This window comes from Melozone crissalis, unplaced genomic scaffold, assembly GCF_028551555.1.
Source record: "Melozone crissalis strain CALT ecotype California unplaced genomic scaffold, PUWL_Pcris_2 ptg000018l_1, whole genome shotgun sequence".
Taxonomy (NCBI): Eukaryota; Metazoa; Chordata; class Aves; order Passeriformes; family Passerellidae; genus Melozone; species Melozone crissalis.
This window is the reverse complement of record NW_026535796.1, coordinates 2,411,387-2,425,736: the sequence shown is the minus strand read 5'-3', so window position 1 is coordinate 2,425,736 and position 14,350 is coordinate 2,411,387. Positions and strand designations below refer to the sequence as shown.

At 52.8% G+C, this 14,350-nt stretch overlaps 2 protein-coding genes across 2 annotated transcripts; both read right to left on the bottom strand.

Annotated features, from left to right (window-relative positions):
* Positions 1 to 353: 353 nt before the first annotated feature.
* On the bottom strand, positions 354 to 1,331 carry LOC128937072 (mas-related G-protein coupled receptor member D-like). The gene has a single exon (XM_054276424.1). The coding sequence runs from the start codon at positions 1,329 to 1,331 to the stop codon at positions 354 to 356; it is 978 nt and encodes a 325-aa protein (XP_054132399.1).
* A 9,275-nt stretch (positions 1,332 to 10,606) lies between these two features.
* Positions 10,607 to 11,542, bottom strand: LOC128937063 (mas-related G-protein coupled receptor member D-like). Its single transcript, XM_054276418.1, has one exon. It carries the CDS (start codon positions 11,540 to 11,542, stop codon positions 10,607 to 10,609), a length of 936 nt encoding a protein of 311 aa, XP_054132393.1.
* Between the last annotated feature and the right edge of the window lie 2,808 nt (positions 11,543 to 14,350).

Genomic DNA, 14,350 nt, shown 5'->3' with positions numbered 1-14,350 from the left:
TTGGGGCCGGCAGCTTCCTGGGACAGTGGCAGAGCAGGGATGCTGTGGCATCCAGGGCAGTACAAGAATTTGCAAGGCTGTTGATAAAAGGCCAGGAGGTGGTTGGACAGCAGCAGTTGCTGGGAGCAGAGGGTGTTTCTGATCAGCGCCACAGGAGCTGAGCCCAGGGGCTGCTCCTCAAGGCTGAGGCCTCCCAAGCACAGAACAGAGCCCAGAGCGGCCTGGAAAGGGGCTGGGGATGCAGCAGCACAGGGAGGGTGATCCTGTGGGTATTTATTGATCAGGAGACTCAAGGAATCTCTCAGCCACTGTCCCAGGGTCCTTCAGCAGTGCAGTAGGAGGAATCAACAGGCTCAGACCCCTGTGTCCTCAGAGGGATCATCTCCACAGGCAGTGTTTTTTTCTGGCTCCTCAAACACCCTGTGGATTGCCTTCCTTAGGGACTGGATCGAGGAGTGCATCCTGCAGCTCTTCATGGAGCAGTGTCTCCAGCAGCTCCCCATGGAATAGTCTCTCTTCCAACTCCCCACCAAGAAGTAGATAAAGGGTTTGATGCTGCTGGTGATGCAGGTGAGCAGGAAAACCACCTGAACGGACACAGCGATGTAACCGAGCTGCTGCAGGAGAAACCAGAGACTGAGGGGCAGACTGAAGAGTGCAATGAGGAAGACAACAATGTCAAGCCTCTTGTGTGGCTGCTGCTGGGAGCCAGGCTTGAGATGAATGAAGAGGATTGTGCTGGAAATGAGCATGGGTGCAGCAAATAGGAAGACATTGAGGGAGTACATGGAGGTGAGAACCACCCAGCATTGCTCCTGCTCGTGTGACTGGCACTGGGAAGTCACCATGGGATTGACAGCGATGACAACAAAGAGGAGGGCCCAGAACAGGACATTCATCACCACCAACAGCAAGCGCTCAGGAAATTGGCAACCACAGAATACCAGGCAGAGGACAGACCTGCACCTCTCGATGCTGATGAATGTCAGCCGGTACAGCCCCATGGTGTAGGTGAACAGCGACAGCTGGAAAAGCAAGCTCAGATACATTGGGGGCATTATAGCAGAGCAGGACACTTCCTCCACAAGGAAGAGAAGGGTAGAGGGGACCATGAAGATCAGAAAGAGGACATCGGCGATGGCTTGGTAGAAGTTGAATTCGGTGATGGGATTAATGTGGACTAGCCAGAGGAAAGTCCCGTTCCCAGCCAGCCCACAGAGGCCAATGAGCAGCGTCACAAAGTCCATGGCCACGCTGGAGACATTGATCTCACACTGACCAGGTCCATCAGTTGGTGAGGTGAAAAGAGGGGACACGGTGCTGACCTCCATGGATGAATGGATGCGGGACAGGCAGTGGGATGTGGCCCTGGCTGTGGTCAGAGTGGATGGGCAGTCAGTGCTTGGAGAATCCAGGGAAGGACCATGCGGCTCCTCAGCAGCTCCCTGCAGTGGGAAGGATTCAGTGGGGAGGAGTGAGATGTGCAGGGGAGGTGGGTGGTAGAAATGGTGGGTGAGAGAGGGAGGTGGGAGGGTTGGGCTACTTTGCAGGGGATTGATAAATTAGAGCGAATAAACATTTTCAACTCCCCTGAAGTTGCTCCAAGACTAACTGGTCAGAGAGATAAATTAATATAAAGATGTGGACCTAGGGTGATAAATGTGGCTGGAGCCAGTGCAGACACAGATAAGGAAGCCTGCAGTGGTTTTAGGGCAAGTTCTGTAAAAAGAAGCAAGAGCACATGGCCAAAGGAAAAGTTGAAGGCAAGGTCACCTTTAATATCACAGCACTCAGTGAATATGACCACCAGAGTCCCCTCTGAATGAACCCCAGGACATGAAAGATTCTTCAGTAGGAAGTGGATGCCTGGAACTGTGTTCTTGGAAAATGGTGTTTATGTACTAGACAAGAAAAAATTTACTATGTATGTATAGTTATAATGGAGAAAAACAGTGTTGTAAAGTCTCACAACACACACACAGAAATAAGGAGAGATCCTTCTGCGTGTCCTGCTGCAAAATGCTTCCTTTGGTAGCACCATTAGTTGGTATCAGGAACTTTATTCTGTCTGACTTTTGTATCACACCTCATCCCTATCTCCTCCCCACTCTCGATCGCATGCCATCCCATGCGATCCCATGCCATGCCATGCCATCCCATCCCATGCCATCCCATCCCATCCCATCCCATCCCATCCCATCCCATCCCATCCCTCCCATCCCATCCCGATGGGTTCCCAGTCTCTGGCCTCTCCCTGGCTGCAGGCGTGGCCTGTTGGGCTCTGCTGCTGTCCAGTGGCAGATTTGGGATTGGTGGCACCCAGAGCCCTCCTGCCCCCTCCAGCCCCTGTCTGCCTGATGCCTTGGGCTGGCTCCCTGGAACAGAGGCCAGAGCAGGTGAAGACAATAAAAGGAGGCATTGATGAAAGGCCTTCAAAAGGTTCACCTTGGGCTCTCAAAGCCTCCAAGAGGGGCTGCACCCAAAATGGACAATGGTCATGAGTTTTTAGACAGATATAAGTGTGGTCCATTTACAAATCAGGGGTTAATCCTCCAATTACAGCTACAGGTAATGAAGTCATTTAGCCCCTGTTTGCCTTCCCCAATTCACTTTTGTCTGTACTTTTCTGGGCCTGACACAGTAGAGTGTCCTTGAACTTCATGCCTAGAGGGATTGTTTTGTCTGACCAAAATGTGCAGACAGTTAACTAACACTTTCCATGGAGTTTAGAGTTATGCACTAATGCAGTACAGGATATGAAAAATAGAAAGGCTGAAATCCTAAGGCATCATGCCCCCTCTGACATCCTCTAGAAATTCCCCCCAGGCTGCCTTCCCCTCCAGACAGCCCCGCTCCTCTCCTGCCCCACTCAGGAGCCCCAGCAGTGTTTCTGCTCCTCCTGGCAATTCCATGCTTCTGCAGCGCAATGAACAGCAGTGGAGCCATCCCTGTAGTGCCTCTTGTTTGTGTCCAAAGGAGGTTGGGGGGCTGGAGAGCAGGGATGGAGCTGGGGAGGGGCATCTCCAAGAGAAAGACGGCCCCAAAGCCTTCCGGGGCAGGCTGGGGTGAGCAGCCCGTGGGGAGGGACTGGAGCCTGAGGCCCGGGGCTGGGAGGGATGGGAAGGACGGGAGGTGGGTGGGCTGCATGGGGAGTGGGATGGGAGGGTGGTGTGGGAGGGGTGGGACATGATGGAGCTGCTGGGAAGATGTGGTGGGAAGGTGTGGGGTGTGGTGGGGCTGGAGAGAAGGTGTGGGGTGTGGTGGGGCTGGAGAGAAGGTGTGGGGTGTGGTGGGGCTGGTGGCCTCAGGGAAGCCCCAGGGAGGGGGATGATGCCCCGTGGAGCCCATGGTGACAAACACAGGTGTCACCCTGCTCCTGGAAGGGGGTGGCTGTGCTGAGGATCACGGCCTCCTCCTCTCCTTGCTGCTGCACCACCTGAGCCTGCTGAGGGAGCAGCTGAAGGCAGTGGAGAGGAAGAATTTCTGAAGGCAGAGAAATCTTTGCACCTGGCTCACAAAATTAAAAATTAAAGATCTTTTGGGAGATCTTACCTGTGACACTCACAAAGCGCTCGGGGTGGGTTATGCTGAGCCCCTGGATCATCATGTCCATGCCAGCCCAGCTCTGGGCACTGGGGATCATGGTTGCTGCAGGGAGCACAAGCCATGGCTGTGTCCCCTCTGACACCAAGATGTTTAAGTCTAGAAACAAAAGTGTCTTAGACCAGTAATAATTCTGAGTCAAAATTGTGAACATATTGGAAATTTATTTGCCATAAATATGTCCAAAGAAACAACAATTTCCAGGCATTTTTATATACTATATTATCCAAGACTATTTATAGATACTCTCCAAAGAACTCCCAATTTATTATATTTTGATATCGGTGTTTTGTTTGTTTTAATTACTCCCAGAATATACAGTCTCCCTTTGTTTAATGGATAACATGGGTCGTTTCCAGGTAAACAGCGTTTTATTGGCAGTGCTTCAATGCTGGTGAAGGACCCCTTCACACTGTTTCTGTGCACTGCTGGTGGGAACGAGGGAGGGGCCTAGGGGAAAAAAAGGTGTTTTAAACTTTATTTTATTACTCATTATTGTCCTTTGAATCTGTTAAGTATATATTTACTCAATACCATTAAATTTGATTCTGTTTTTCTATTCTTGGATTGTTTTTTCTCCCAGTTCTCATCTCACCTCATGAGCCCTTTGTTAATTTTTTGTTTCCCTCTCCTTTGCCCAGATGAGAGCAGGAGAAGGTGAGTGAATGGCTTGCGCGGGTGCCTGGCGTTTGGCCAGTGCCAAACCACGACAGGCTTGCAGCAGGTTATCAGCATCAGAGCTCACATTTCTTACTGACAGTACCCTTGATGGTGCAATAAAAGTTATTGGAGACCAGATGTTGGGGTGCTGTGGTGCCCATTCCAGCCCTTCACCAGAGCTCATCCTCCTCCTCCTCTTCCTCAGCCTTGGGAATACTTGTGGTTGTTTTTTCCTGATCTCGCCCTTTGCAAGCAGGGACACCTTCACTAGACTGGGCTGCTTCAAACCCCATCCAGCCTGGCCTGGAACACCTCCAGGGATGGGGAGGGCAGAGCATCTCTGGGAACCTGTGCCAGGGTCTCTCCACCCTGACAGGGAGGAATTTCTTCCCAATATTCCCCCTAACCCTGTTCTCTGACAGTGGGAAGCCATTCTGCCTTGTCCTGTCACTTCAGGCCTTTGTCCAACGCGCCTCTCCAGTTCTTGGAGCCTCTTTAGGCCCTGGAAGGGGCTCTATGGTCTCCCTGAAGCCTTCCCTTCTCCAGGCTGAACAGCCCCAGCTCAGAGACCTCAGAGAAGCCACAGGGAGGGGGTTGATGCCCCGTGGAGACAATGGTGACAAACACAGATGTCACCCTACTGCTGGAAGGGGGTGGCTGTGCTGAGGAGCACGGACTCCCTCTTCCCTTGGAGCTGCACCATCTGAGCCTGCTGAGGGAGAGGGCAAAGCCAGGGCAGTGGAAGAATTTCTGAAGGCATAAAACCACCAGCAAGGATATCAGCAAAAACCAGGTTTAATAATAAGCAGCAGGACACAAAAGTGCTGTCCCTGTGTGTGTGTTTGTGTGTGAATGCAAGGGCGGGTGACAAAAGGACAGTAAGGATAAGGATTAAAAGGAAAATGGCCCAAAACATTTATAGCACTCAAGAGTACTGCAGTTATACATTAAACTTAGCCATTGGGAAGAGGAATATCACTTTAACAGTGTTTAACTTTATTTATGCCTGATACTTCTTTGCAGGTCTGCTCCAGTCAGATGTCTCAGGTACTAACACAGCTGAGAGAGCAGCATTTCTGCCACATTTGCCAGAGCAGATGCAGACGTGTGTGCACACAGCCAGCCAGCCAGGCAGAGTCAGTGCAAGGTGCCTGTGAGCAATTGCCCTGGCAGGCAGTGAAATGCTCCCTGCGGATCCCTTTGCATCTCCTCCCTGGGCCAAGGGCTGGGCCTGGAGCCCTGGGGGATGGGCCCAGGAGCCGTCGGCGTTCAGGGATCAGCCCAGGGCAGCAGCCGGGAGAGATCCCAGCTGGGAGAGGCCCCAGTGCCAGGGAGCTTCTGCTCAGCGCTGCTGGGCCCAGCAGAGCTCCAAGGCTCTCCTTTGGGGCCGCTGCTCACAGGGCCCCAAGGCATGGGCGGCACTCACAGCAATGGTTCAGCCTGGCCACACTTGGGGCCGGCAGCTTCCTGGGACAGTGGCAGAGCAGGGATGCTGTGGCATCCAGGGTAATACAATAATTTCCAAGGCTGTTGATAAAAGCCCAGGAGGTGGTTGGACAGCAGCAGTTGCTGGGAGCAGAGGGTGTTTCTGATCAGCGCCACAGCAGCTGAGCCCAGGGGCTGCTCCTCAAGGCTGAGGCCTAAGGAGCCTTTCTGAGATCCCCATGCAACCTGATTTTACGAAAATTAATACAGGAACATCAGAGGTTTATGTCCAAACAGGAGATTGAGGAGTCCTTTGACTTTATTTGAGTAAAGGTCGAGGCTATCAGGCATTCCCCTGGGATCTCTCACATTTTTGGAGGACGCAGCCTCCCTTTTTATCCCAATTTCCTGGCTGCATTTTCCTTCTCTTTTCTGACTGGCTCAGGTACTTGAGAGGTACAGACTCCCCAATACACCTGATACCAGAGATTTCCCTCTAATGCATAATCCACCCTTTCAGTTTTAAATTCTTACACAATTTAGGGGTTTTTCTTCCCCACTGTTTCTTTCATGTTTCAATGTCTAATTTCATTTATCAGCAAACCTAAAGTTTATTTGTCAATGGAAATATCTTTTCCATTCTTCAATCAGTGGAATCCTTCCCATTGTTTCTTTTATGTCCCCGTGCTAATTGTATCTACCAGCAGACCCACAGCTTGTTTGTAAAAACAAATTTGCTATTCCTCTCACTAGAAAATGGTTGGGTCATGCATCAGCACAGGGAGGGTGACACTTTAGGTATTTATTCATCAGGTGAATTAAGCAGTCCCTCAGCCACACTCCCAGAGTCTCTCAGCAGTGCAGCAGGAAGATTCAACAGACTCAGAGCACTGTGTACATGGCAGGATCATCTCTGAGGAAAATGTTTTCTTCTATCTCCTCAAAGGCTATAGGGAGAGCTGGAGGGACTGCATGAATCTGGGACTTCTGCACCTCCCTGCAAAGAAGTAGATGAAGGGTTTGATGCTGCTATTGATGCAGGTGAGCAGGAAAAAAAAATGGGAGGCCACAGCAATGTAAGCGAGCTGCTGCAGGAAATTGCAGAGGATGAAAAGGAGAGTGAAGAGACCAATGAAGATGATAACGATGTCGAGCCCCTCGGGTTGCTGCTGCTGGGAGACCCACTTGGCCTTAATTAAATTAATTATGCTGGAAATGACCGGCACAGTTATGGGTGCAACAAAGAGGAGCAGGATGATGGCCCAAACAACAATGAGAGCTGCCTGGCAGTGCTCCTGCTCGTTAGATGGACACAGGAATGTCAGTGTGGGAATCTCAGTGAAGATAGCAGAGAAAGCCCAAAAATGGGCCAACAGCACCACAAATAAAACTTTGACGGGAAGGTCACGGTGGCAGCAGAGCTTCCAGAGAATTGCGATCCACACTGTAAGGCTGCCACCTGACAGCCCGAGTGGCACCCAGTAGCAGGAGAACACTGACAGCCGGTAAAGGAAACGCAGGTACAGCAGGGGCAGGATAGGAGAGCAGGACACGTCCTCCACCAGGAGGATGAGGGCCGAGGGGACTGTGAGGAGAAGGAAGAGGAAGTCAATGACAGCAAAGATAAAGATGAAAAAGTTAATACCCTTCAGGCTGAGGAGCCAGAGCACAGCCCCGTTCCCAGCCAGCCCACAAAGGCCAATGAGCAGGGTCACACTGTGTATGGCCACATTGGTGACATCGGTCTCACAGAGATCATCCGCTTCAGTAGGTGAGGCAGGAGATGGGGACACGGTGGTCACCTCCATGGATGGACGCTGGGCAGGCAGTGGGATGTGGCCCCTGGCTGTGGTCAGAGTGGATGGGCAGTCAGTGCTTGGAGAATCCAGGGATGGACCATGTGGCTCCTCAGCAGCTCCCTGCAGTGGGAAGGATTCATTCGGGAGGAGTGAGATGTGCAGGGGAGGAGGGCAGTAGAAATAGAGGGGTGTGAAAGTGAGGTGGGAGGGTTGGTCAGTTCGGCAGGGGATGTTAAAGCATAGCTCAGAGCAGAGGAGGGGGGAGCTGGGGAGGGCCCTGCGGTCACCTGGAGAGGGTGGCAGGAACAGAGCAGCTGCTGCAGGAGAGGAAGGTGGGGTAGGGAGGAAGGCAAACATTCCACTGACCTGTTCCCTGTGGGGCAGCAGCAGGCAAAGGGGTCTGTGCAGATCAGCGGCGCTTCCTGGTCCCTCTTGCTCCTTTGGGATCCATGTCCTAAAGCGGCTCCTGCCAGGTCAGGGACATGAAGGAAAAAGTGCCCAGGTCATCAGGAGCTCCTCATTCCCATCGTGCTGGCTCCTCTCTGTTCCCTGTCCTGATATTGCTCCCCAAGGCTTGGTGGAATCACACGGAATTGAGGAAGTCAAAAATTGCAACTTTGCCTACTTCAGAAATTCAGTTCCTCTGAGTTATTTATCTCGGATGTGGTTTTTGTTTCTTCTTTTTTTTTTTTTTTCTGAGGAAGTGGCTTTTCTCAGAAGCTGTATATGAATTTTTTTTCTGATTGGCTCCTCTTTCCATTCTGATGAGAAACACTCCTTCCCTGCAGAGTGTTCCAGTCTCCAACTACCTTCCCTCTCTAGACAGGTTTCTACCATTCCTCATTTCTCTTCCCTGAGGTGTCATGGTCCCTCCAGCAGCAGAGGGATGCTGGTGGTGCTGGTTGCACCAGAATGCTGCCGGTACTGGCAGTGTGGGTGAGGCAGCTGGGTGCTTCTCAGAAACAACTCCTGTTCCGGGAAAGGGCTCTGAGATCATTGCCAAAACATGCTCTGGTCCGAGGAAGCACAGTTGAGCTGCTTCCTCCTCCTATCCCGATCCCATCCTCATGCCTTCTCCTCATCCCCATCCCCACCCCGCTCCATCCTCACCCCATCCTATCACATCCCACAGCTTTCCCAGATGGAGCTGTTTCCTCACTCTGAGCGTGGCCTGTCAGGCTCTGCTCTCCTCCAGTGGGGAGATTTGGGATTGTCGGCATCCAGACCCCCTCCAACCCACTCTGAGCCTCTCCTGACCCCTCCAACACCGCCTGCAACACCCCAGACCATCCCCAGGGCCTCCTTTTCCTCCCAACAGCCCCGATCCTGCCCTGCTCCACCAGGGACCCCCAGCAGTGCCCTGCTCCTCCTGGCCATAGGGTTCTTGGACCCAGGAGAGAGGAAAAAGTCCAGCTCCAATGTGCTCTGCAGGATCACACAGGATGATAAATGTGGCTGGAGCCAGTGCAGAAACAGATTTGGAGGCCTGCAGTGGTTTTGGGGCAAGTTCTGTAAGAAGAAGCAAGAGCACATGGCCAAAGGAAAAGTTCAAGGCAAGGTCACCTTTAATATCTCAGCACTCAGTGAATGCAACCACCACAGACCCCTCTGAATGATCCTCCAGGATCAGGAGAAGACTTGGAGAAGGAGATGGATGCATGGAAATGAGTCCTAGTAAAGTGATGTTTATCTATTATATAAAAAAGACACTTTATTGACTCTGTGTAGTTGTGATGAATAAAAACCCTGTTGTAAAGTCTCACATCAAACAGAAATATGGAGAGATCAATCTGTGTGTCCTTTGGAGGTAAAGAATTCCTGCTTCCTAATGCTTCCCATTGTGTTTGAAAGTTTATTCTGGCTGATTCTGGTATCACTCCCATTCTGATCTCCACTCCTCTCCCCATGCCATGCCATGCCATGCCATGCCATGCCATGCCATGCCATGCAATGCCATCCCATCCCATCCCATCCCATCCCATCCATCCCATCCCATCCAGTGCTGCTCCCCACCTTGAAGCGCTGCCCATCAGGCTCTGCTGCCCTCCAATTGGGACATTTGGGATCAGCAGCATCCAGACCCTTCCTGACCTCCTCCAGATACTTACAGAACTCTCTTACCCTTCTGGACCCCTCTGACAACCTCCAGACCCTCCCTGGCTCCGTCTTTTCCCCTGTGACAGCCCCGCTCCTGCCCTGTACCACCCAGGACCATGAGCAGTGTCTGTGCTTCCCCCAGCCATTCCTGCTTTTGTACATGAAAATAAACAATTTAGCAAAGAAAGGACATGAACAGCATTTAGCTGGAATGTGTCTCATGCCTTAACCTTGCTTCCAGGCCTGCCCCAGTGAGATGTCTCAGGTACTAACACAGCTGAGAGAGCAGCATTTCTGCCACATTTGCCCCAGCAGATGCAGACGTGTGTGCACACAGCCAGCCAGCCAGCCAGAGTCAGTGCAAGGTGCCTGTGAGCAATTGCCCTGGCAGGCAGTGAAATGCTCCCTGTGGATCCCTTTGCATCTCCTCCCTGGGCCAAGGGCTGGGCCTGGAGCCCTGGCGGGATGGGCCAAGGAGCCGTCGGCGTTCGGGGATCAGCCCAGGGCAGCAGCCGGGAGAGATCCCAGCTGGGAGAGGCCCCAGTGCCAGGGAGCTTCTGCTCAGCGCTGCTGGGCCCAGCAGAGCTCCAAGGCTCTCCTTTGGGGCCGCTGCTCACAGGGCCCCAAGGCATGGGCGGCACTCACAGCAATGGTTCAGCCTGGCCACACTTGGGGCCGGCAGCTTCCTGGGACAGTGGCAGAGCAGGGATGCACTGGCATCCAGGGCAGTACAATAATTTCCAAGGCTGTTGATAAAAGCCCAGGAGGTGGTTGGAGAGCAGCAGTTGCTGGGAGCAGAGGGTGTTTCTGATCAGCGCCACAGGAGCTGAGCCCAGGGGCTGCTCCTCAAGGCTGAGGCCTCCCAAGCACGGATCAGAGCCCAGAGCGACCTGGAAAGGGGCTGGGGATGCAGCAGCACAGGGAGGGTGATCCTATGGGTATTTATTGATCAGGAGACTCAAGGAATCTCTCAGCCACTGTCCCAGGGTCCTTCAGCAGTGCAGTGGAAGGGATCAAGAGGCTCAGGCCTCTCTGTACATGGTGGTATCATGGCTGTGGTCAGTGTTGTCTTCTGGCTCCTCAAAGACCCTCTGGAGGGAGAGCAGGAGGGACTCCACAGAGCAGGGCCTCCAGCACCTCCCCACCAAGAAGCAAATGATGGGGTTGCTGCTTCTGTGGATGCAGATGAGCAGGAAAACAACCTGGGAGGGCACAACGATGTAGCTGAGTTCCGGCAGGAAATGGCGGAGGCTGAGGGGCAGAGTGAAGAGCACAATGAGGCAGATAACAATGTCGAGTCTCTTGGGCTGCTGCTGATGGAAGCCAGGCTTGAAATGAGTGAAGACAATTTTGCTGGAAATGAGGATGAAGGGAGCACAGAGGAGGAGGTTGGAGGCGTGCATGGAGATGTAAGAAACCCAGCAATGCTCAGATAACAGGACAATGCATAGAGAAAATATTATGGCAATGACAATGATGAAAGTGATGAAGAAGGCCCTGAGCATGGCATGGATCACCTTCAACAGCTGCTGGGGATGGTGGCAGCAGTGCCAGAGTGGGCAGTGGATGGACCTGCACCTCTTGATGCTGAAGAATGTCAGTGTGCACAGCCACACGCTGTGTGACACCGCTGACATCCTGAAAAGCAACCCCACATACTGCAAGGGCCTGATGATAGAGCAGGACACATTCTCCAGCAGGAAGAGCAGAGTGGAGGGCAACACAAAGAGGAGGAGGAGGAAGTCCAAAAAAGTCAGCATCAGAATGTAAAGGATGGTGTTGTTCCTGGACAAAAAATGGGACCCAAGGAACCAGAGCACAGCCCCGTTCCCAGCCAGCCCACAGAGGCAGATGAGCAGTGTCACACTGTCTATGGCCACGCTGGTGACATCTGTCTCACAGAGATCATCTCCTTCAGTGGGTGAGGCAGGAGATGGGGACACGGTGGTCACCTCCATGGATGGACGCTGGGCAGGCAGTGGGATGTGGCCCCTGGCTGTGGTCAGAGTGGATGGGCAGTCAGTGCTTGGAGAATCCACGGATGGACCATGTGGATCCTCAGCATCTCCCTGCTGTGGGAAGGATTCAGTGGGGAGGAGTGAGATGTGCAGGGGAGGAGGGCAGTGGAAATTGTGAGGGTGGGAGAGGGAGGTGGGAGGGTTGGGCGGTTTGCCAGGGGATGCAGAAGCAAAGCACAGGGCAGAGGAGGGGGGAGCTGGGGAGGGCCCTGCAGTCACTGGGAGATGGTGGCAGGAACAGAGCAGCTGCTGCAGGAGAGGAAGGTGGGGTAGGGAGGAAGGCAAACATTGCACTGACCTGTTCCCTGTGGGGCAGCAGCAGGCAAAGGGCTCTGTGCAGATCAGCGGCGCTTCCTGGTCCCTCTTGCTCCTTTGGGATCCATGTCCTAAAGCGGCTCCTGCCAGGTCAGGGACATGAAGGAGAAAGTGCCCAGCTCACCAGGAGCTCCTCATTCCCGTCCTGCTGCCTCCTCTTTCTGTGCCCTGTCCTGGTGTTGTTTCCCTAGCCTTGGTGGAGTTAGGGGGGAGAAGGAAATTACATCTTTGGCTACTTCCTCGGAGTTATTTGTCTTGACCATTATTTTCTGCCATAGAGGAAGTAGCTCGACATGCAGATTTTTTGAATGGCTCCTCATTTCCTCCTGAATAGAAAAACTCTTTCAGATGGGACATTCTCCAAATACTTCCCCTCTCTCTGCAGGTTTCGGCCATCCCTCATTTATCTACCCAGAGAGGTCATTGTCCCTCCAGCAGCAGAGAGCTGCTGGTGGGGCTGGTGGCACTGGAATGCTGGCAGTGCTGGAAATGCTCACAGCATCTGAGTGCTCAGAAACAACTCCCCTTCTAGGAAGAGGTCCGGGATCATTGCCAAAACCTCCCCTGGCCCTAAGAAAACAAACTGAGCTGAGAATTCCCATTTCTGTCATTCCAGTGCAGGCTCACAGAGCCCAAGGGAAGGACAGCACTCAGTTGCTTGCAGCCAGGTCAGCAGCACTTAGAAACCACCCTGATTCCTGCCAATACCCCTGATGCTGCAGTGAAAGCTATTAGGGACCAGGTTTTGGGTTGCTGTGGTCCTCTTTCCAGCCCACCATTAGGGCTCATCCTCCTCCTCCTCAGACTTCAGAGCACTTGTGTTTGTTTTTACCTGACCCCATCCCTCTGGCCAACCTGTGCCAGGGCCTCACCACCCTTACATGGAAGGATTTCGTCCCAATATCCAAGCTAAACCCACCCTCTGTCAGTGGGAAGCCATTCCCCCTTGTCCTATCACTCCATACCCTTGTCCAAAATGCCTCTCCACCGATTCTAGAGCCCCATCAGCTCCTGGATCATGAAGTGTTTGCCCTTGAAAGGATTGGGCTGGTGAGGGGATGTGAGATTGCATAGCTGGGGACACAAACACGGTGTCAGCAAGGATGGGAGGTGACAGTTCTGGTCCCAGGGCCAGCAGTTTCCAGCAGGAGCATCCCAGATCCCTGAGGCATATGTCAGCCCGGGTAGGAATCACCTCACCTCAGCTTTCTAGGAATTCCTTGGAATTCACTGTAGGCTGCTGTCTGACTCCAAATGCAGTGTAGATGGTGACTCAGAGGAAACCTGCAACTTTCTAAGGATTAAAGCCAAGAGAACAGCATGGATTTGCCACTTCTCTGAAGAAATGACATCCTAAATCTTCCCTCTGCTGTGTGTCTGTGCTCCAGCTCGCACACAGAATTTATTACTGCATGAATCCTCTTGGAAACTGAATGGTGAGTGCCACTGAAACTGTGGTATGCAAGGGGGAAAACTAGATTTGAATCAGAAATCATTGTTTAACAGGACATTTGTAGTGCAGGGTCCTGAGGATCCATCCCAGAAATAAGAATAGGCAAGTTCAGGCAGTTCAAAAGACAAGATTTCTGGATTGAGGTTGCTATAAAATAGAATAGAAGCTGAGATGGAGCCCAAGTGCTTTGGGCACAGGTGTGGTTGCTGAGGCTCTCTCCCGTTGCTCATTTCCCAGGCAGAGTGAAGAGCAGCTGAGGAGCAGAGCCCTGAGCCCGTGGCAGGCTCTGAGGCAGCTGCCTGTGTGTGAGAGCCCTGGAGAACACGAGGCAGCACGGAGAGCAGGGGCTGTGGCAGGAGCTGGGACAGAGCCCGCGCCGGACGCTGCTCGGGCTCAGCCCGCGGGCTGCGCTCCCCTTTCCCAAGGGACCATTCCAGGGAACCTCCTGCAGATCCCGGCCCAGGGACAGCAGCTGGAGCCTGGCAGCTGAGGGCAGTGCAATGCGGGCAAGTTCTTCAGGCTGCCCGAGGAAACCAGGTCAGACTCTTCTCTTCCACCTTCATCAGGGCCCCCTCATTGGGTGGAACCTGGTTATTGATTTTGGGGGCAGAACTGAGGTCTGTAGGGAATTCAAACCTATAAACACTGTGGGAAAAGGGAGGGAATATTGAAAGGAGTGTCCTGCTGAAGGAATCCAGCAGCTCAGTGACATCAACTGACACCTGAGAGTTCAGCTCAGATCCATCCCAAAGCCATTTGCTCTCTGATATCTTCATGGGCAATTCCTTACTTCTCCAATTGTCTTTCTCCTCCAGCTGTGTCCTGTCCACAGCCAGGAAGGAGGTATCTCCCTGGCTTTTGTGCCAGGCACACAGGACCAGGCTCCCACATCCTCCTTGCCATCTGTCGTGTCCCTCACCCCTCCCTGTGCTGCTCCACATGGAAGCTGTGGGTGGGAAAAGATGGGAAAAGCCACGTTT

Excerpts from the sequence above, each read along its gene's own strand:
- LOC128937072 (XM_054276424.1), bottom strand. The coding sequence starts at position 1,331 with ATGGAGGTCAGCACCGTGTCCCCTCTTTTCACCTCACCAACTGATGGA.
- LOC128937063 (XM_054276418.1), bottom strand. The coding sequence starts at position 11,542 with ATGGAGGTGACCACCGTGTCCCCATCTCCTGCCTCACCCACTGAAGGA.